General features: G+C 40.9%; 1 protein-coding gene across 1 annotated transcript; it reads left to right on the forward strand.

Moving 5' to 3' along the window:
* Positions 1 to 13,335: 13,335 nt before the first annotated feature.
* Positions 13,336 to 13,728, forward strand: LOC110883098 (uncharacterized mitochondrial protein AtMg01250-like). The gene has a single exon (XM_022130944.1). It carries the CDS (start codon positions 13,336 to 13,338, stop codon positions 13,726 to 13,728), a length of 393 nt encoding a protein of 130 aa, XP_021986636.1.
* Positions 13,729 to 22,586: the final 8,858 nt, after the last annotated feature.

Raw genomic sequence — 22,586 nt, forward strand, 5'->3', positions numbered from 1 at the left:
ATTGATAAGTGACTTATGTAACGGGGCTATGTGTTATATGATAAAAGCATGGTGGATACGCCGCTGGTACTTCCTATATATAAGTGCTTTTTTCGTATTATACATCGTTGCGTTATATAAACCACTTGGGCAAGACATGAACATTTCATACATAAACATGACATTGTTTTACAAATTACATATTTTATCCAAATTCACTTTCACTTGGTTATTTATTTAACCATGCATTATCATTTCATCATCATTTGATTTTCATTGATTTTTCACATGGTTTTACAAAGGAAAAACATTTTATAAGATTCATGACTACACTTTCTTAAACACTTCTTTCAAATACAAGTCATGAATCTGCATAAGCAAAACCTATGTATCTCACATGCATTTTTATGCTGACGAACCTATTTTTACATGTGTTTCAGGTGCTAATGCATGATGATGCTTGTGCTTCACTTAGGCGGACTCGGGCCTTAGTGACTTAAAAGATAGTTATTATGTAGTTTTAGTTGAACTCAAAGACAATGTAACCTTAAATTTTAATAATACATAACTTTAATTGCCATGGTTGTTGAAACAATAATTCTATCGCAACTCACCTCCCCGGCGTTTCCGCCGCGGTTTGTTGTTTTACGCGGCCGGGGTGTGACAGAAGAGTTGGTATCAGAGCCAATGGTTATAGGGAACTAGGTTATTAGTAATGCTTTGACCTAGACTATAACTTTCTAGGACCCTAACACAAGTTTACTTGTGTTTAGATCTTAAAGCAATACCCGTCACCTATCCTTAGGTGATTACCAAAACTTGAACACAATATTCCAAAATAGTTTTGAAATCAATCATCTATCCTTAGATGATTTCTTTTTGGCTTTATGCCTTCTGCATTTTCAAAATCTCGTCAAAGTTTTGGGTCTAAATAATGTGAACACGTGCAAACTGGAAGAGTGAATGCCTGTACCCTGAGTTTTCTGTCTAAGGCTAGAGTGTTCGTACAAATCCGCATTATCGGACCAGTCACTCTTACCTGGGAACTCTTGGGGTGAGTGTTCACTTATAGGCGAGCATGTCTTCGGTGATACATTATTATGACTCATTTACTTTGATATATCACCGTGTGTTGTTTGTTTGCTTTGTGGTAACAAACAAATGACCACCTTCCTTGCTTTTTGTCGATTTTATTGTTATCTCATTTTCATCACATCATCTCACTCGTCTTCTCTCATGTTTCCTCTTTTAGAATGCCTCCTCGACGTAACGTTCCTCAACCTGATGCCGAACTGGCAGCTATTATAGCACAGCAGATGGCTGCTATGCTACCTGGTCTCATAACTCAAATAAACCAAGCCACCAATAACAATGTTAATGCACCTGCTCGATGCAACTTTAAACAGTTTAACTCGGCTAAACCACTCAAGTTTAGTGGTACTGAAGGAGCAACTGGGCTTCTCCAGTGGTTTGAGAGTCTTGAGAGCACATTTCGCCATGTTCAGTGTCCGAACAATCGCAAAGTCGAGTTTGCTTCGAGTGTATTTCAAAAGAGGGCTCTTACCTGGTGGAATGGGGTAATGAGAGATAGAGGTGCTGATGTTGCTTTGGGTCAGACATGGGAGGAACTCAGGGCTCTCATGATGAGAGAATTCTGTCCTCGACACGAGCAGAGGGCACTCGAAGATGAGTTCAAAGATCTGAAGCAAGTCAGTGGTGAACACCGGGCTTACACAGACAGATACGAGGAGTTAAGCTTGCTCTGTCCTACTATGGTCACGCCTTTGGATAAGGCTATTGAGAGGTACATAGACGGTTTGCCAGATCCTGTTCAGGATATTGTCACTGGCAGTCACCCTACTACCATCCGACAGGCCATTGAGCTAGCTGCTACCCTTACTGAATCGCAGATCAAGAAGGGTAAACTCCACAGGAAAGGTGACAAAAAGCAGAAACAGTCTGATGACGTCAAGGATAACAAGGGCAAGAAGGTTGCTGAGTCTTCGAAGAAGTCGAGGAAGCATAAGGCTTCCAAGAACTTTGCTGTTACCGCTCAGACAAATCAGCCTGCTCCTAATCAGGCAGCGCAGAATCAGGTTGCACAACCTGCTGCCAAGAGGCAGTATGCTGGTAATGCACCCCTGTGCAATAGATGTAACAGCCACCACTAGCCACATATGCAATGTCGCATCTGCACGAATTGTGGCAAGTCTGGTCATCTTGCGAATACTTGTCGTTTTGCTCCTAATCAGAACCCAGCTGCACAGAACCCTGCCCAGAATCCTGCACGACCTCACTTTCCGCCTGGTTCATGTTTCAACTGTGGGGATCTGACCCACTACAGGAACAACTGCCCGAGGTTGGCAAATGCGAACCAAGCACCAGCTCGTGGTAGAGCTTTCAATCTTAATGCAAATGAGGCACGTGCAGATAACGAAGTGGTGAACGGTACGTTCTTTGTTAACAACCATCCTGCTTCTGTTCTATTTGATTCGGGTGCCGATAAGAGTTTTGTGTCCTTAGCATTTGAACCTTTGCTTGCGATGACTAGAACAAAACTAGGAAAGCCCTTGACAGTAGAAGTAGCTAGTGGTGAACCCATTATACTCGATTCAGTTCTTCGAAATTGCCAGTTGAATCTCAATAACCATCTTTTCCCTATTGATCTCACACCGATGCAACTCGGGAGCTTCGATGTTATAGTAGGAATGGATTGGTTATCGAAGTACCATGCTGAGGTGGTATGTTTTGAAAAGTTGGTCCGTATACCGCTATCGACTGGTGATATCTTAGAAGTTCATGGGGAGAAACCCGTCAGTGGTCTTAAGCTTATGTCCTGTATGTATCTCACAGGCATTTTTATGCTGACGTACCTATTTTTACATGTGTTTCAGGTGCTAATGCATGATGATGCTTGTGCTTCACTTAGGCGGACTCGGGCCTTAGTGACTTAAAAGATAGTTATTATGTAGTTTTAGTTGAACTCAAAGACAATGTAACCTTAAATTTTAATAATACATAACTTTAATTGCCATGGTTGTTGAAACAATAATTCTGTCGCAACTCACCTCCCCAGCGTTTCCGCCGCGGTTTGTTGTTTTACGCGGCCGGGGTGTGACACAAACTGGTTATTCCGTGCGAAATGATAAATTGATTTCGTGCGGAATGATGATGATGTCAAACTTTCGATCATGTTTTTTGTCAAATTGATCCTGTTTTAAGCCGAATTAAGGTTTGATACTTTCAAGGATTTGTTAAAACCGTGTTTCGCGAGTAATGTGTAAAAAGCAATCCATTTTGTCCGTAAAAACTTGTTAATTTTGTAAAAGAAAAGTGTAGAAGTCAGAAATATGATGAAATCAAGCAGAATTCTGTAAGAACTCTTCCTCCTGAGCTCTGATACCACTTGTAGGATCGTTGCGCGACCTGAATGAGTCGTTCAGAAGAGTTTGGATTCGAATCAAAGGCGGAATTCAGAGATACGGACTTGTTTACAGCTTGATTCACTTATAATGTCTCTTGTATTGATATAATAGTGTTACAACACCTAGAGACAATTCGGCAGAGCTTTGCTACCGATTTCCAAAAGTTACAAATGAGAACCTAGACTCGGATATTTATAGGCATAGGTATTTCGTACGAAATGGGCTTTGGGCATTTCGTGCGAAATAGCTCTCACACATACAAAACTAACTTTCTAGTTTAACGTGCACTGGTTTATCCCATCTGATTACAAGACTCGATACAAGACAAAGTCGACAGACACATGCACTAACACGTGCTCATTGAGCACGGGGCGTGTTCAGCCTTCTGTTCTCTTGTTTTTGCTTGGGAAGATGATGTCGGGGGTCGAGCATGCCACGTTTATTCCTTTTCTTGTATTATTGTTAGATTTGGCTGCATTTTTGCTTCTTTTGTTCATTTGAGCTCATTTAATCCTGAAAATACAAAAGGAAGACAAAAACACACTTTTTCTAACATTAGTACTAAAAAATGGTTAGTTTTATGCCACATTTGATGTAATTTATATGTTTCATTTTGCACACATCAATTACAATATCCTTTAAACAAAAAAAAGTTTCAAATGCTTTTCAAAAGCTGTTAAAAGTGAAACTTTTATACTTCAGTTTTAATATCATAAGTATTGCTTGTTAAATGTTAGTAGCTAGTGCACGACGGGAACTCGGTCGGTATCGGTTATGTTCGACACTCAAATGGATATCGTCACGTGTTTCATATACATCGAAAACTTTGAAAACGAATACCGGTTCGGTTCGTTAACATACCGGCACTCATGTATAGCATACGATACCGAAAACATACTCTATCTTGAATGCTACTGAATTTAAAGACGTGCGTGTATTGAGCTTTTAAAACAATAACAAACACGAATCCATCAATTTCAATATTATATAATAATAAACCTTAACTATATTGATAATTAACTTAACTTAGTATAAGCGCTTTAATATACTAATACTTTGTCAAATTTATTGTTAAACTGAGTAATAGAAGCATAAATAAAATGCTAACTTGTTTAGAAAAAAAATATACTAAAGTACAAATCAGTTAAATAGCCATGAAAATTGACATACTATACACAATTTTATATCAATATTTTTGCCACTCAGTTCAATTATATCATTTTATTATAATAAAGCAAAAAAGTAAAATACATTGGGGACGGGCCGCCGAACGGTTATATAATGAAGAAGCTGTAGGTACCGTTCGCGTAAATAAATAAAATAAACAAATTTTTATTAATAATTACAATACAAAGAAAGCTAGAAAATAAAAATACTATTACAATTGAAATAAACAAATACAAGAATTGGAGTAGAAGCAGAAAGGCTGAGTCACGTGTACACACGCTTCCCTTAAAACAAATTCCGAGTCTCCCAGGAGTACTCGTTTTGTTTCCCAAGGTACAACAGCCGAAGCAGCGTACTGCCGGAGTTGGCCTACAACCCGAAGGTTACCTTGAAACTGCAAAAGAAAGATCAGGAAAAACTGTAGAGAGAAAGTGAATTTGTTGTTGTGTATCTCATGTGATATGCAGCTGGGTATGGAGCTGTATTTATACTGCTCCTAATTCGAAACAGTCAAAAGGAATTAAGGGAGAGGTTTAAATTGCATTAAACGTCTTCAATACAATTTAATACGTCATTTAATTCACAGTTAAAACCGTTTGACTCGTCAGTTTTGAGTGCTGAACTAAAACTACTTCGTCATTAAATGCTGGAAGCTCCTGCGCGCGCGCGCAAGACACACTAGTGCGCACGCGTCCTTACGTGCGCAGGTCTGCACGCTAATGCGCGCTGCGTCCTTTTGGCTCACTGCCATGCGCGCGTGCGCCACACTGGCTCAGGTCCATGCGCACCTGCGCCACGTCACCTGTGAGCCTATACGAGCACGCCACACAGTCGCGCCGTACTGGCTCACTCTGGTGTGCCACGCACGACACATCAGGACCCATGCACCATGCGCGCAACCGCATGCCTTCATGCCACATGTACTCACGGGCGGACTGCCACGTCACGCGCCTCGAATCTGCATGCCACTTCAACCACTTGGTCCTTGCAGCCTCTGTGATCCACCACGCGCACATGGTCAAAAATACAAAGGCGGCTCGTGGCGATGCGAGCGTGCGAAGTGTGCCATCAAAGCGCCACATTGCGCCTCATCGCCCACGCCACGCGCGCGTGCGCGTGAGGGCGAGTGCGAGTTAGGGTGCTCCGCACCCTTCGCGAGTACACTTAGTGTGTGCTTCCATGAAACAGTAAGGATGGAGAGTTCCCACTTAAATACCCATTTAAGTTCCATCTCTCCTCCGATGTGGGACAAGGCGCTACTTTCCCTTTTGTTTCAGCATTCAATGTTTCAAACACCCAACTTTGAGCATCGATATCTCATTCATCTTAGCTCCGTTTTGGACGTGGTTTAGTTCATTGCGAAGCTCTTTCGGCATAGAACACAAACCCACAAATAAATATATAAAACCCGTTCATTTTCTTATATTTATTTCTGGTCCAAAATAGGAAAAAAATCATTTTCCTATATTTGTGAAAAATGCTATTTTCACCAAGTTTTCCAACAATCCCCCACATGAAAAATGCTATTTTCATCAAATTTCCAACAATCCCCCACATGTATGGAAATTGATCATTTCCTTACACATTTCAATGATAAACTTCGACAGTTGAGTATTGCAAGATAGGTAGGTTGTTACCTTTGAACCTTCTTTTGTGAAGCATACGTAGCTTACTAGCGGTTTGTAGACGCGATGTCCTTGAACATACCCCCATTTGTGTAAACGACAATACACTTCACACAATACTCTCCCTGGTCTGACCAACCCCTCATTGTCGTGTCCTATTATGGTCCTGGAACGCTAGCCTAGTTCTGCGAGAGCTCTAGGATTTGCACACCCCACAAATCCATTCGAAGCGACCCCACTTCTCTAACATAGGTGATTCCTCTGAATTATTAAAAGCATCATGGTTAATTTGGATTTACTCAAAATCCTTAACCTCAACATGCTTCACCTCTCTTCATGTCACTGATTTGGAATGGACTAGGAAGTACTCCCCCACAGTGACTCCGTTTTGGTAATATGATTAAGTTGTCCTATTGAACTTAGATCTTGGAATCTCCAGTCAACTAAGTTAGGTTTCCTTCATATTCCCATTTATCACGGGCTTTAGTCCCATTCCTCTTGACGACGTTTCTACTAACTCTCTGCTTAAGCCTTTTGTAAATGGGTCTGCAATGTTATCCTTTGATCTCACATAATCAATTGTGATAACACCCGTTGAGAGTAGTTCTCATACCGTGTTATGTCTAAGTCGCATATGCTTTGATATGCCATTGTACATCAAGCTTTGAGCTCTACCAATCGCTGATTGGCTATCACAATGTATACAAATGGTTGGCAAAGGCTTTGGCCATCTTGGAATATATTCCACGAATTGACGTAGTCATTCCGCCTCCTTTCCTGACTTATCCAAGGCGATAAATTCGGATTCCTTTGTGGATCTCGCTATGACAGTTTGCTTAGAAGACTTCCAAGCAATAGCAGCTCCTCCAAGTGTAAACACGTAACCACTTGTTGATTTGGAATCTTTATTATCCGATATCCAGTTTGCATCAGTGTATCCTTCGATCACTGCTGGTTGTCGGGTATAATGCAGTCCATAATCTCTTGTGTATCTTATGTATCTAAGGACCCTTGTGATAGCTTTCCAATGATCCGCGCACGTATTATTGGTGTATCTACTTAGCCTACTCACCGCGTAAGCCAAGTCGGTTCTAGTACATGTCATTAGATACGTTAGACTGCCAATAATTCTTGAATACTCTAACTGAGCAACTCCATCTCCTTTATTTTTCTTGAGATGTTGGGAGGTATCAACTGAAGTTTGAGCTACACTCGTATCTCCCGAGTTGAATTTTTCAAGAATTTTATCCACATAGTGAGATTGACTTAACACAAAACCATCTTGGGTTCTTATGATCTTTACTCCAAGAATCACATCAGCTAAACCCATGTCTTTCATATCAAATCTCGCTTTCAACATGTTTTTAGTAGCCTTGATAATTTTATCATTACTCCCAATGATAAGCATATCATCTACGTAAAGACATAAGATTACATAACCTTCATTTGTGTCTTTGAAATAAACACATTTGTCGCACTCATTTATTTTGAAACCATTGTCAATCATGACATGATCAAACTTTTGGTGCCATTGTTTTGGTGCTTGCTTCAAGCCATACAAAGACTTGACGATTTTACATACTTTACCCTCTTGACCTGGGGCGGAGAAACCTTCAGGTTGCTCCACGTAAATCTCTTCTTCTAAATCGCTATTTAGAAATGTGGTTTTAACGTCCATTTGGTTAACTTCCAAATTTCTTAAAGTCGCTATAGCAAGAACCAATCTAATCGAGGTTATGCGCGTCACAGGCGAGTAGGTATCAAAGTAATCTAGACCTTCCTTTTGTCTAAATCCTTTAATCACCAACCTGGCCTTGTATTTATCAATACTTCCATCAGTTTTCATCTTCATTTTAAATATCCAACGATATCCAAGTGGTTTGCAACCAGGTGGAAGATCTACTAACTCCCAAGTATGATTTTGTAATATCGAATCAATTTTGTTCTTTATTGCTTCTTTCCATTGAGGTCCTTCTGAAGAGGAAACTGCTTCGCGATATGTATTGGGCTCGCCCTTAACCATATAGCTAACAAAGTCTGGACCGGAAGATTTTTCAACCCTTGGCCTTTTACTTCGCCTACAATCACTTTCTTCAACCTTAGGTCGTTCATGTGTCTTATCATGAACTATCTCATCAACTGGCGTAGATGAGATTTCACCTACTTCAAAATTAGGTGTTGATAACGTTGCATGTGTTTGTCTTCTCAAAGGAAACACATTTTCAAAGTAAGACACAACGTTAGGATTCACCTCCATGATAGTGTTTACGTGTACATCTGGATTCTTGGACTCATGTACAAGAAAGCGATGTGCACTACTTTGATGCGCATACCCAATGAATATGCAATCAACAGTTTTTGGTCCTATCCTAAGAGCCTTAGGAGGTGGTACAATCACCTTTGCTAGGCACCCCCACACTTTCAAGTATTTGTATGAAGACTTCTTCCTTTTCCATAACTCATATGGAGTTTCGTCTCTCTTTTTGAGTGGAATCTTATTCAAAAGATAATTAGCCGAGAGAATGGCTTCCACCCCACATTTCCTGGCTCACCCCAGAACTTATCAACATGGCGTTCATCATTTCTTTCAATGTACGGTTCTTTCGTTCCGCCACGCCATTTGATTGTGGAGAATAAGGAGGTGTACACTCATGTACAATGCCACTTTTTGCGCATAAATCGGCAAAAGGTGCAACATATTCACCTCCTCGATCGCTTCGCAAAGCTTTTATCTTCTTTTGAAGTTGATTCTCAACTTCATTTTTATACAAGATAAATTTACTTATTTCTTCATCTTTACTTTTTAGTAAATATACATTGCAATATTTAGTACTATCATCAATAAACATGATGAAGTACTTATTTCCATCTCTTGTGGGTACTGCTTTTAAATCACAAATATCGATGTGAATTAAATCAAGGGGTTCGGTTATTCGTTCAACCGATTTCGATGATGATCTTGTAAGTTTGGATTCTACACATGTTTCGCATTTATAATGTGAATCAATATGGAATGTTGGTATACAATTTAAATTGATTAAACGGTGTATTGAATTAAAATTAACGTGACCTAATCTACCATGCCATTTATTCGAATCAGAAAACTCAAGCATATAAGTAGAAGTAGTAGCAATTTTGTTCATGTTCTTTTTTACTGTCATTACATTCAATTTGAACATACCATTTTGGGCATAGCCTTTACCAACATACATTCCTCATTTAGTAAGTACAAATTGATCGCTCTCAAAAACTAAACGAAATCCAAACTTATTAAGCAACCATCCCGAGACTAGGCTCTTGCGCAAGTCTGGGACAGACAACACGTTGCTTAGAGTGAGCTCCTTCCCCGAAGTCTACTTCAAAATCACCGTTCCTTCACCCTTGATGTCGGCGGTGACTGCATTTCCCATGTACAGCTTCTCATCTCCAGCAAGCTCTTTGAACGTGGTAAAGAGGCTCCTGTCTGGGCACACATGAGGGGTCGCTCCCGTATCAACCCACCATCCTTTTGGAATGTTGGTCACAGCATTGACCTCATCCAACATTGCGGTTTTGTCGGAAATCATTGCCACCAAAGGCATTCCGTCTTCATCCACCATGTGCGCGCACTCACGTTTTGGTTTCTTGCATTGGTTAGCCCGATGTCCCGGCTCGTCACAGTTGTAACAAGTCCCTTGGAACGTTTGAGTTTTCTTTTTCACAACCCCTTTCTTTGGTCCAAGTTTGCTAGCCTTTGCTTTCTCTTTGTCCTTTTTCCCCTTTCCCTTATTGCCCTTAGAGGATTGCCCATGCTCAACCAAATTTGCACTAGTAGAAGTTTGCGCATGGCTGCCTTTTTGGGCAATTCTATTGTCCTCTTCAATCCTAAGACGAACAATAAGATCCTCTATAGTCATCTCCTTTCGTTTGTGTTTAAGATAATTCTTAAATTCATCCAACCAAGAGGTAACTTTTCAATCATCGCTGCCACTTGGAATGTCTCGCTAAGTGTCATGCCTTCCGCAAAGATGTCATGTAGTATAATTTGCAATTCTTGGACTTGATTCATAACCGTTTTAGAATCAAACATTTTGAATTCCAAAAAACGGGCTACCACAAATTTCTTTGTGCCAGCATCCTCTGTTTTGTACCTCTTGTCCAAGTCATCCCAAAGGTCTTTGAAAGTCTTGACGTTGTAGTACACATTATACAACGCATCCGACAGGCCGTTTAACAAATAGCCACGACATATGAAATCCGGATGCTTCCATGCATCTACCACGCACTGTCTTTGTGCTTCGGTCTCCCCTTCCACAGGTTGGGGAATAGTTTCAGTTAAGAACCTCGCAAGGTTCATGGTGGTCAGGTAGAAGAACATCTTCTGCTGCCACCTTTTGAAGTGTAGGCCCGAGAACTTCTCGGGTCGTTCAGCGTGATTGGCCACTGTGGACGCTCCCACAGTTGTGGCATTCAAGGGGGTTCCCTTCACAACATTCATTTTGTTGTTAACGTTGACATTTTCGGTCGACATTCTAAAAAATTAAATTTAAAGTTTTGAGTCCAAAATTCTGTTTTACACAATAAAAATAGAAGTAAACAACTAAATTTTAATTTTACCACAAATTTACTGTTTCGGCATCTAAGTCCAACTTTGAAGGCCAGAAACAGAAAATTTTTAAATATTAGAACTTACTGTTTGGCTTCTAAGTCCAACTTTGAAGACCAAGACAGAAAGTTTTTAGCAATTTTTAGGACAAATTCTGAAGGTAAACAGAATAGTTTTCAACCAAAGTCGCTCCTTTGAAGATGAAAACTAAAAAAAAAATCTGTTTTTAAAACACAAACTGAGTGAAACAAAACTGGTTTGAATCACCAAACAGAATCGTTTTGATTACACGAATGGTGTTTTAAAATTTGTTTTAAGGCTGAGTCACGTGTACACACGCTTCCCTTAAAACAAATTCTGAGTCTCCCAGGAGTACTCGTTTTGTTTCCCAGGGTACAACAGCCGAAGCAGCGTACTGCCGGAGTTGGCCTACAACCCGAAGGTTACCTTGAAACTGCAAAAGAAAGATCAGGAAAAACTGTAGAGAGAAAGTGAATTTGTTGTTGTGTTTCTCGTGTGATATGCAACTGGGTATGGAGTTGTATTTATACTGCTCCTAATTCGAAACAGTCAAAAGGAATTAAAGGAGAGGTTTATATTGCATTAAACGTCTTCAATGCAATTTAATACGTCATTTAATTCGCAGTTAAAATCGTTTGACTCGTCAGTTTCGAGTGCTGAACTGAAACTACTTCGTCATTAAATGCTGGAAGCTCCTGCACGCGCGCGCAAGACACACTAGTGCGCGCGCGTCCTTGCGCGCGCAGGTCTGCACGCTCATGCACGCTGCGTCCTTTTGGCTCACTGCCATGCGGGCGTGCGCCACACTGACTCAGGTCCATGCGCGCCTGCGCCACGTCACATGTGAGCCTATACGAGCACGCCACACAGTCGCGCCGTATTGGCTCACTCTGGTGCGCCACGCAAGACACATCAGGACCCATGCACCATGCACGCAACCGCACGCCTTCATGCCACATGTACTCGCGCGCGGACTGCCTCGCCACGTGCCTCGATTCCGCATGCCAATTCAACCACTTGGTCCTTGCAGCCCCTGTGATCCACCACGTGCACGTGGTAAAAAATACAAAGGCGGCTCGCGGTGATGCGAGCGTGCGAAGTGCGCCATCAAAGCGCCACATTGCGCCTCATCGCCCACGCCACGCGCACGAGTGCGAGTGCGAGTTAGGGTGCTCCGCACCCTTCGCGAGTACACTTAGTGTGTGCATCCATGAAAAAATAAGGATGGAGAGTTCCCACTTAAATACTCATTTAAGTTCCATCTCCCCTCCGATGTGGGACAAGGTGCTACTTTCCCATTTGTTTCAGCATTCAATGTTTCAAACACCCAACTTTGAGCATCGATATCTCATTCATCTTAGCTCCGTTTTGGACGTGGTTTAGTTCGTCGCGAAACTCTTCCGACATAGAACACAAACCCACAAATAAATATATAAAACCCGCTCATTTTCTTATATTTATTTCTGGTCCAAAATAGGAAAAATCATTTTCCTATGTTTGTGAAAAATGCTATTTTCACCAATTTTTCCAACAGAAGCTTGAATGTAATCGGAATCGCATCAAGGAATGGAGTAAGGAGATGATTGAGAAGGAAGGGGAGGCGGTGGTGGGTGCACTGGAAGAGATCGAGTTATTGGAAACAACCCTTGAATCTAGAGAATTATCCGAAGAGGTGGAGTGGGTATATATCGAGAATAAAAGGGTCATTAGGGAGGCAGAAGAAAATAAAGCTAAAGACATTAGGCAAAGATCCAGGATCCGCTGGGCTAAAGATGGCGATGAAAACTCTAAATATTTCCATGCTATGATTAATTGCAGGAAAGCTTGTAATAAGATTTATGGGTTGGATGTGTGAGGCAGATGGGTGTCAAAACCCACCCTAGTCAGAAAGGAGGTCTTCAGGTTTTTTATGAGTAGGTTCATCGAAGACTGCCCGAATCGACCGCGTGATATGCTCTGGGTTGAAAAAATTGAATGTTCAGGATGCTTCGGGGTTGGTGGGTCGGTTCTCGCGGGCAGAAATAAAAGAAGCGGTTTTCGATTGCGGAGATGATCGCACCCCGGGTCCGGACGGGTTTAATTTCCGCTTTATTAAACATTTCTGGAGGTTTTTTGAGGTCGATTTTGATAAGTTGATGACCGCCTTTTTTAATTCAGCCTCTATCAGTTGTGGGTGTGGATCCTCTTTTATCGCTTTAATTCCGAAATGTAGGGATCCCGCTAGCCTGAATGACTATCGGCCCATCAGTCTTGTCGGGGTTATAAACAAAACGATTTCTAAGATCCTAGCGAACCGATTGAAGAAGGTTCTTGGAACGGTCATATCAGAATCTCAGTCGGCGTTTCTCAGTGGGAAGTACATCCTCGATGCCCCTTTAATGATAAATGAATTGAGCGCCTAGATCAAGAATCTTAAAAAGAAGGCCTTTTTCTCAAGATCGACTTTGAAAAGGCATATGACAACATTAGTTGGAGGTTCGTGGTCGATATTTTTGGCCCAATGGGTTTTCCGGATAAATGGTGTCAATCAATTATGGGGATTCTTTCTTCGGCTCGCTCGTCGGTTCTTGTAAACAGGTCTCCAACTTTCGAATTTCAATGTGGAAAAGGTATTAGACAAGGCGACCCGATATCCCCGTTTTTATTCATTGTCACTATGGAAGCGTTATCTTGCATGTTTGACAAAGCTTGTGAGGCCGGGGTTATAGACGGCATTTGTCTCCCGAATTACGGTCCTCTCCTTTCTCACGTGCTTTACGCAGACGATGCTATCATCCTTGGTGAGTGGTCTAAAGGGAATGTCAAGAATGTGGTTAGAATTCTTAGAAGTTTTTATGTGTGCTCGGGTCTTCGTATCAACCTTGGTAAGTCTAATCTGTACGGGCTAGGGTATCTAACATGGAAGTGGAGAGCATGGCTGCTTTAGTGGGTTGTAAACCGGACAAGTTCCCGTTAAGTATTTAGGATTGACAGTCGGAACCAATATGAACCGTATTGTCAACTGGAGGCCTATTTATGACATTTTTGAAGAGCGCCTGTCGAGTTGGAAAGCATCTACTCTTTCTATTGGCGGAAGGGTCACGCTAATTCGGTCAGTGCTTGAAAGAGTTCCCAATTACTACTTTTCAATTTATAGAGCGCCGGCTAGAGTGATTCACGATCTCGAGGGTTATGTGTGACAACCCGAACTTCCAAGGTTAGTTTAATTGGACCGTCACTTATGCATGAATAACTATTGGGCCATTCTTTCCACTATCATACTTTGACTGCAACTGGGCTGAGATACTTATCACTCAACATGTGATGGTCTACATTGAATATTGTGTACTGAACAATAGATTTTGATTACAATTGAATCACTTCACAAATCACGTGACTACTGAACATTCATTAAATGAAACTACTGAACATTCATACAAATGGAGTTTCCTGTTTAACCCTGATGCTTCTCGACCTTGTGGGACAAGTGTCCAACATCGACCTTTCTTCCATTGTTCTTGATAGATGTACCCTGTAAGGAGAAGATTCTACGTACCCCTTTCCTTAGTGGAGGATTGTTATCTGTTCTAACAGGTCAGAGTGGCGCAACGGTTAGCCTCATTTCAGCAATGAAAGCCAGGAGTGTCTACGGAGGGACTACTCCGCTATGTTAACAACCATTACTGATGATAAGGTTAGGAAAAAGGAGGATCGAGGATCCGCCAAATTGTTCGTGATTCCTCTCGGTGTGCTACACGAGGAACTTTCAGGTTTACTTCCACAACTGTTAGGCAGGATCTTAGTCTGATCTCGCGCCAGAGGCAGCCCTAACTACACACACTCTTACCGTCTTGCACCAGGAGGGTTGCAAGAGCTGTCTAATCAACCGCAGGAATTGTTGAACAGGAGTTTTGTCGGACCCAGCTTTTCGCGTTAGGGAGCCCAAGTTATATTCATGAAGATAAGCCTTCCGTATATGTACTGATTTTCAAGAACTCAATAAGGCGACAGTTGAGAACCGTTTGCCACGACCATTGTTATGGGTGGAATTTCGAGCTTATATCCTGAAGCATATCCTGATATTATGTGCTTGATGCTGCGGCCAGGATGCTGAACCAGGATATTGGTAACATCCTCTGGGGGTATCCTGCTTGCTACTAACGATTTTCTTTGGTTGCAAGGTACCAACGTTAAAGGACTTGATCTACCTGAATATTCGCTCAAGGTGGTTGAAAAATGGACGTTGATGGCGGAAGAATGGGTCTTGTAACGGTCAGAATAGAAGAAAGGCGTATTCCGCAAGAATTTCGGATGTTGGTCAATGTTATTAACATTGTAACGGTTATGTGAGCTGAAGACCCGGTTTTATAGTCAATAAGCATGTGGAAAACAAGTAAAAACAGTCCCCCAACGTTCATAATGGAATATTCCCAGCATCCCGGAAAAGGAGAGTTAGTTTGTTATTTGTAACTATAAATAGAAGGCCAGATCAATAGGAACACACACTTCACTCTCTACTCTCGAACTCACACTTCTTTTTTTATTTCTATTACGCACAAACACTCAACACTTGTAATCGTTATACCACTTAGCATTGATCTGAGCCATATCCTGCACTGTATCCTGGTTACTCAAGCAATAAGAAGAACAAGGCAACTGACGATTGTCAGCTCCCGAGGTTTTATGCCGGAGATCTAGATTAATCAAGGGCTTTCCTCGTACATCCCGTGTCACCCTTTACTTTTTTGCTCATTGTTTGATCATAGATACGGCTCGATATCCTGAGCCGTATCCTGAAACTGTTTTTGCAAACAACTTAATTAACATATTTTTGAACACATTCTCTTAGCACACTACCTCACTTAACTAATTTGATCACTTAATTGCTTAGGTAATATTTGACCAAAACAATTTGACGCCCACCGTGGGCAAGTGGTGCCATTTTTTCTAAAAACTTTTGCAAGATCACTACTTGGTTTTGTATTTTCCAAACTATTTACTACGTTGTTTGCAATGGCCACGAGATCAAGCATGAGCTCTTCTACTATGTCTGCTACAACTTCTACAACAATTGGTTTGGTGCTTCCTCCACCTCCTCCGAGGATGCAAGCCTCCTCGCAGCCTCAGGATATTATACCTACTCGGAGTATCCAGGAATCGACCCATATTCTGGCCTCTAATGATGAAATTCTGACCTTGTTTGGCAGTGTATAGGAACAGATGAGGCAGTAGCAGCAGACCAATCGAATGATTTTAAGAGAAATACAACTCTTGAAATCCAGCTCAAGCAGGCCCAATGAGGATACTGTCACTCCCTTGCAACCCAGGGCTTTGAACTTCAGTTCTGCTGTTTATACTGAGGATAACCAGGGAAATATTGTGCCTAGCCGTCCCCAGAATCACACTCCTGAGATACCCTCTTCAGTTAGAATATCAACTAAGAGAAGCTCAGGATATGCTTCAGGATATGGACAGAATCCCCAGATCGGTAGTGTATCTAATAATAATAATACACTTGCTACTAACGGTATTGGATCTTTGCAGGATGCAGGTGTGACATCAGCATTGTCCAGGGAACTTCAGAAGCTAAGAGATATGATATCCAGTGTGCCTGGGGTGGTTCAGCCAATTCCTGAAGTGTCCCAGGATAGCCATAGGATATCCCGGTTTGCGCATCCTATTTGTGATGCAGAAATCCCAAAAAGATTTCAAACTCCCAACATGAAGCTTTATGATGGAACCACGGATCCTGAGGAGCATATTGCCCAGTATAGGGAAAGGATGGAAATCAATCCTATCCCTCCAGATATTAAAGAAGCATGCTTGTGCAAGGGCTTTGGTTCTACCCTAACAGGATCAGCCTTGAAATGGCTCTTGAATGTTCCTCCGCACTCAATTACATCATTTGCTCATTTAGTGAACTTATTTAATAGTCAATTTTCTTGCAGTGGGAGTTTTGAAAAATTAACAAGTGATCTCTACAGGATAAGTCAAGGACCTCAAGAATCCCTAAGGGATTATGTGAACAAATTCAGCAGGGAATCCTTGGATATCCCACACCTTGATGTTGCTACAGTAGTCCAAGCATTCAAGATGGGACTGCAAAAAAATTCCCAATTTTTTCAAGTTCTTGTGATGAATCCTTGCAGGAACTTAGATGAAGCTCGGAATAGGGCTTTGAGATATATCAGGCTGGAAGATGATAAGAAAATGCAAGAGAGGATGAATGCATCCTCAACATATGAATCAACTAACAGGAAGTCAGAATCCTCGTACAAACCATACCGCTCTAAGCCGTATGGTAGAAATGATAACAAGAAAGTGAATGCTGTTGAAGACGAGGATCCTGAGGAGTATCCTGAGTTATCTGAATATTGTTTTTTCTGTTAAAATACCTGAACTAATGTATGCTATGCAGGGTTTAGGAGACAAAGCCAGGTGGCCTCGGAAGAATCAACAAAAGGCTGATTGGAAGGATAAGTCCAAATGGTGTGCCTTCCATGAAGATTTTGGACATATTACAGAGGATTGCATTGCTCTGAGGAAGGAAATAAGCTATCTCCTGAGCAAAGGTTATCTGAAGGATCTCTTGGGAAGAAAGAAGAACAAAGGACAGGATACTGAGAAGGATCCTGAACGAGCAGCATCACCTCCTGCAGATGCCAAGATAATTAACTTTATTTCAGGTGAATCCGACATTTGCGGGACTTCATATTCTGCGGCCAAGAGACATGCAAAGGAAGCTAAAGCCGAAAGGGGGGAAAGACCAACCAGGATGACGACCCTCACAGCCGATAAAGTGATCACTTTTGATAGTGATGACAGGGATACTGTCCAAGATCCTCACCATGATGCTCTGGCCATGGATCCTTGATATGAAAGCTGTGCCGTCAACTTATCATCAGTGCATCAAGATCCCTACACCCTGGGAGTTGTCAAAGTAGATAGTGACCAGCTGGAGGTGAAGGAGTGCTACTCATCCTCCATGAAATCCTCTACCAAGCCTAATGCAGCATAGCAAATAAAGATACAGGCCCAGGATATTGCGGAGGCTTCGGAGCAGGATGTAAATAAAATTATCCTAGATTAGGATAATCCGGATATCTCGGTGCTCGTGGGAACCAACATCCCTCAGGATATTGAGGACCAATTAACTAATTTTTTGAAATGCAGGATGTCAACATTGACGTGGAAGCATGAGGATATGACAGGTATTTCCAAGGATGTTATAACACACAAACTTGGTATTGACAGGTCATTCAAGCCTGTCCAACAGAAAAGAAGAAAATTCGCTCCAGAACAAAATGCAATTATTCAGGAAGAAGTAGACAGATTATTGAAGTAAAAATGATCAGAGAGGTCAAGTTTCCAAGGTGGCTAGCGAATGTAGTGGTGGTACAGAAGAAGAACGGGAAATGGAGAGTTTGTGTAGATTACACAGACCTAAACAAAGCTTGTCCAAAAGACCCATTCCCTCTTCCTCATATTGACTCAATGGTAGATGCTACTGCCGGCCATGAAATGTTAACCTTCATGGATGCATCCTCAGGATTTCAGCATATCCAGATGGAACCTTCAGACCAGGAGGATACTGCCTTCATGACACCAACAGGTATTTATTGTTATACTGCTATGCCTTTTGGTCTGAAAAATGCAGGTGCAACGTATCAAAGATTGGTAAACATGATGTTCAAAGACAAACTGGGGGACACTATGGAGGTGTACATCGATGACATGGTAGTGAAATCTAGGAAGGCTAAGGATCATCTCCAGGATATTGAAGCAGCATTTGATATCCTGGATCAGTATAACATGAAGTTGAATCCTGCTAAGGTGGCCTACAGATTTAATCTACCCGAAGAACACAGTGGAGTTCGCAACGTATTCCATTTGTCGAATCTGAAGAAGTGTCTGTCAGATGAAACCCTCATAGTTCCTTTCAAGGATCTCACCATCGATGCTCAGTTACGATTTGTCGAAGAACCAGTGGAAATCTTGGACCGGGAGGTCAAGATTCTCAAAACGCACCAGGATACCTATTGTTCGAGTTCGTTGGAACTCCCGTCGTGGCCCAGAGTTTATCTGGGAATGAGAAGACCAGATGAAAGACAAGTATCCCCAATTGTTCGAGATCAGTGAAACCCCTACTGAGGCTGAAGCTACTGCGGAATTTCGGGAAGAAATTCCAAACCAACGGGAGAAGGATGTGACACCCCAGGAAAACCAGGAAACCATGTAACCTAACTAGCTTCCCCAGTAACTACGTGCTAAATTTCGGGATGAAATTTCTTTCAAGTTGGGGATGATGTGACAACCCGAACTTCCAAGGTTAGTTTAATTGGACCGTCAAGTAAATGGCTGACAACTTTATATCAAACAATTCTTATTGGACCTTTACTTTTAGTGGGTTGACAAAACAATAGAAACCCTTATGTTGAGTATTGATATTGGGCCGCCCACACCCTTTGTCCGGTTCATGTTGGCTTCGGCCCATGTTCACATCTGGCCCGTAATTCATGAGCCTGTTTATTTATAAAATTGTGAGATAGGATTACGTATAACTTGAAAAGTTAACAAAACAAATCCTATTCTCCTCTCAAGATTACGAACGGCAGTAGGACCCCTCCCATCATCATCGAGCATTCATCTCATACAATCAAGTTCATGGTTAGTAGATTTATATTTATGCTAACTTTTTATTAGTGATTATGTTATTTGAAATCTTGAGTAACAAAACTATATCTATGTTCTATACATATGTGAAAACGTGATTCTTGCATGATTAATAAGGGTTAGGGGTTATGTGGCTGCATGTTCGATCCCAATAATGATAATAAAGTCAAGATGCAACAGTGGGTTATGTAATGTAAATGATAACCATGAATGAAAGTGGCGGCCCATGTGTATGATCGTTGGATAATGATATTTGCATGAGAAAAAGGAGTTTCGCTGTAATCATAGTTACGTATGTGGCTTGACTAGTATGCTAATGTGATTGTATTAATTTTGTATGTTAGTGGGCTATGTTGACTATAATGATGATGAGAACCGATGAGCTGGGGTTGTTTGCAAAACTAAATGTGTGTGAGAACTGGTAAGAGGTTGTGTCAAGATTAGGAGTAGGTAGGTTAGGTGGCAAAGTTGACTTTGTGACTAGATCCTAATATCGATGACATAAGATTATTTATGAATGAAATATTGGTGATTGCCATGTGTAGAGTATACGATTATAATTGTTATATAATACCATTTGAATGTGTGAATTATGATCTAATTTATTAGGGTTCGATGCTAGATGTAACAGTTAAGTATGAGGTTGTGAATTGATAAGGATAGTGCATTGGCATGATTGAATATTTTGTGATAAATATTGCTGTAATGATAAGTGGTAGTCCGAATTCATATGATTTAGGTGTCATAACCCCCGCCCCCTATCTGTCCCGGGAACGGGCGGCCGTGAACATTCGTTTGTGGTGGTATCAGTTATTAATTTGGCAGCGGAAATTTCATCAGGACCGTAGTTAGGAAATATTTATCAGAGTAAAACCACCATATTTTATTTTTATAATCACATGGGTAAAACCCAAGTTTCTTATTACAACATGTTTATAGGGATAAATCCTACTTTATTGAATTTAAAACATCGTATTTTAGATAACTTTTATAGCCACAGTTTTCCAAGCCGTCAGTGCTCTCGAGCTGGCTTTTTACTACTTGGCCTTCACATTGTGTTACCTGAAACACGTGTTTAAAAACAGTTGTCAATGGGAAATACTGGTGAGTGAATCCCAGTTTAAACAAGAAACATTTTATCAATTAAAACAGTATTGAGAGCGATCACATTGTTTATTTCTACACAATTACTCATTCAGTACTGTCAATCCTGACTTGTGGGTCATATTACACATTGGCTAACTCATTGTCCAATGGTAACGCACTGTCATCCCCGACTTACTACTCGCGGTAGTAAATTTTGTATACAAAACCCCAACATACAGGCAGTAATTGAAGAACTACAAAGACTCAATCACCGCTTAATCACATTGTAAAATAATTAAGGTTTTGTAAAATATTCCAAAAAGGTTAACAAAAAGAGGATAAACTCACATTGCTATCTTAGACTTCGCGTAAGGGTTTCCTGTGAATAATCTATAATTTACACAAATGTACATAGGTTAGTATCATAACCCTTTGAAAAAAATTAATGATACCTTCCCCGAGACGGTATTCCAACAACTACGTCGGGCAGAACCACGATAGTTGTTACGGAACCCTGAATCAATCGGGCAGCGCATCTATTACAAAACTGGGGTTATAATACTTACAACGGAGCAGAACCTCGCTAATTAGGGGGTATAATACCAGCTTTCTAAAGCCTATAATTCAGAATTTGAGATTGAGAAATGAATTTTGAACGATTTCTGGTTGATCCCGATGGCTCCTTTATATAGTGCTGAATTCTGGGTCTCACGCGGCCCGCGTAACACTTAAGCGGGGCTTACGCGGCCCGCGTCAAAGCTGAGTCAACGCGTAGCTCGTCCGGATCATCACTAGGCTTGACACGGTGATGACACGTGTCATCACCAGGCTGCGCCACTATTTTGATCTCACGCGGCCCGCGTAAACTAATCAAGGGTCTTAAGCGGCCCGTCTGAACTAAAGAAATCAATGAGATCAGGTTTCAACCCTCATACCGCCCGCGTAAGGTTGGGGTGGGTCCTACGCGGCCCGCCTCAACTTAATATTTCTTGTTTTTAATTATTTTTAATACTATATGGTATTTCGGGCTCGGCTTTCACGTATGAGGTGTATTTAGGGACATATTGGGATATTTTAAAATATATTAGGGGTGTCAGAAATATTTTGGAGGGTTGATATATTTTGGGTATAACTCTTGGGTTGTTTAATAAAATATATAGTGCACTCACATTAAGTATAGTGACCCAATTCTACTTTATCCCTACGTCACGAGACAGAACCCCAACGAATTTAGGCAGAGCCTTGACATACGTTACGGGGCCCTACGTCATTTGGACAGGGTATCGGTGATCAGGGGTTAAAATACTTAAAACAGGGCAGGGCTTTAGAGTATTTAGGGGTGAATTATTAAGAAAATATGGTATAAGGAAAAGAGTAGAGGGGGATGAGAGATGGCACGAAAACTGATTCCTTTTGTGCTCATATTTATACTCCATTTTGAACTTCTTGCTTAAGTTATGAGAATTAATGCAAAGCACACGTATACTATACATTGAATTCAAATGTTCATTCTTTGCATGTACACGTAGACATACCTTTTCAAAATTCTTATTTGTTTAGGTTCAATATTATTTTATTCTTTTCTTTGAGATGTACGTACACTAACATTTGTTTAGTTTTGAATTATTTTATTATAATATATATATTATAATTAATTTAACTACTTCACTCATTTGACGCTTATAACTTTAAAAATATAATGTTTTATAAAATAATAAATATGCCATTAGAACGAGAATAATTTTATCTACATTTTGAACCAAGTTTCATTAAAAACAGAGTAGGTTCAAATATAATATAAGTTAGTTATTAAACGGTTCCTATGCTTGCCCAAAATATCTCATATTTCCATTGGTCAATTTACCCATGATGTATCCTTTTAATAATATAAGTTTTTATATATATTTAAAATAAAATTTTGGGGAATGTTACATTAGGGGTGTTGTAACTGCTTGATTGTGTAAATGGGGAGGGGAGTAACTGTTGGAAGGGAAAACGGAAAGGTTGACTTGTCAACCGCACACCAGCTAGACCACATGCATCGCG

The sequence above is a fragment of the Helianthus annuus genome, chromosome 11 (genome assembly GCF_002127325.2).
Source record: "Helianthus annuus cultivar XRQ/B chromosome 11, HanXRQr2.0-SUNRISE, whole genome shotgun sequence".
Lineage (NCBI taxonomy): Eukaryota > Viridiplantae > Streptophyta > Magnoliopsida > Asterales > Asteraceae > Helianthus > Helianthus annuus.

Coding starts and splice junctions, on each gene's coding strand:
- LOC110883098 (XM_022130944.1), top strand. CDS start 13,336: ATGGGGATTCTTTCTTCGGCTCGCTCGTCGGTTCTTGTAAACAGGTCT.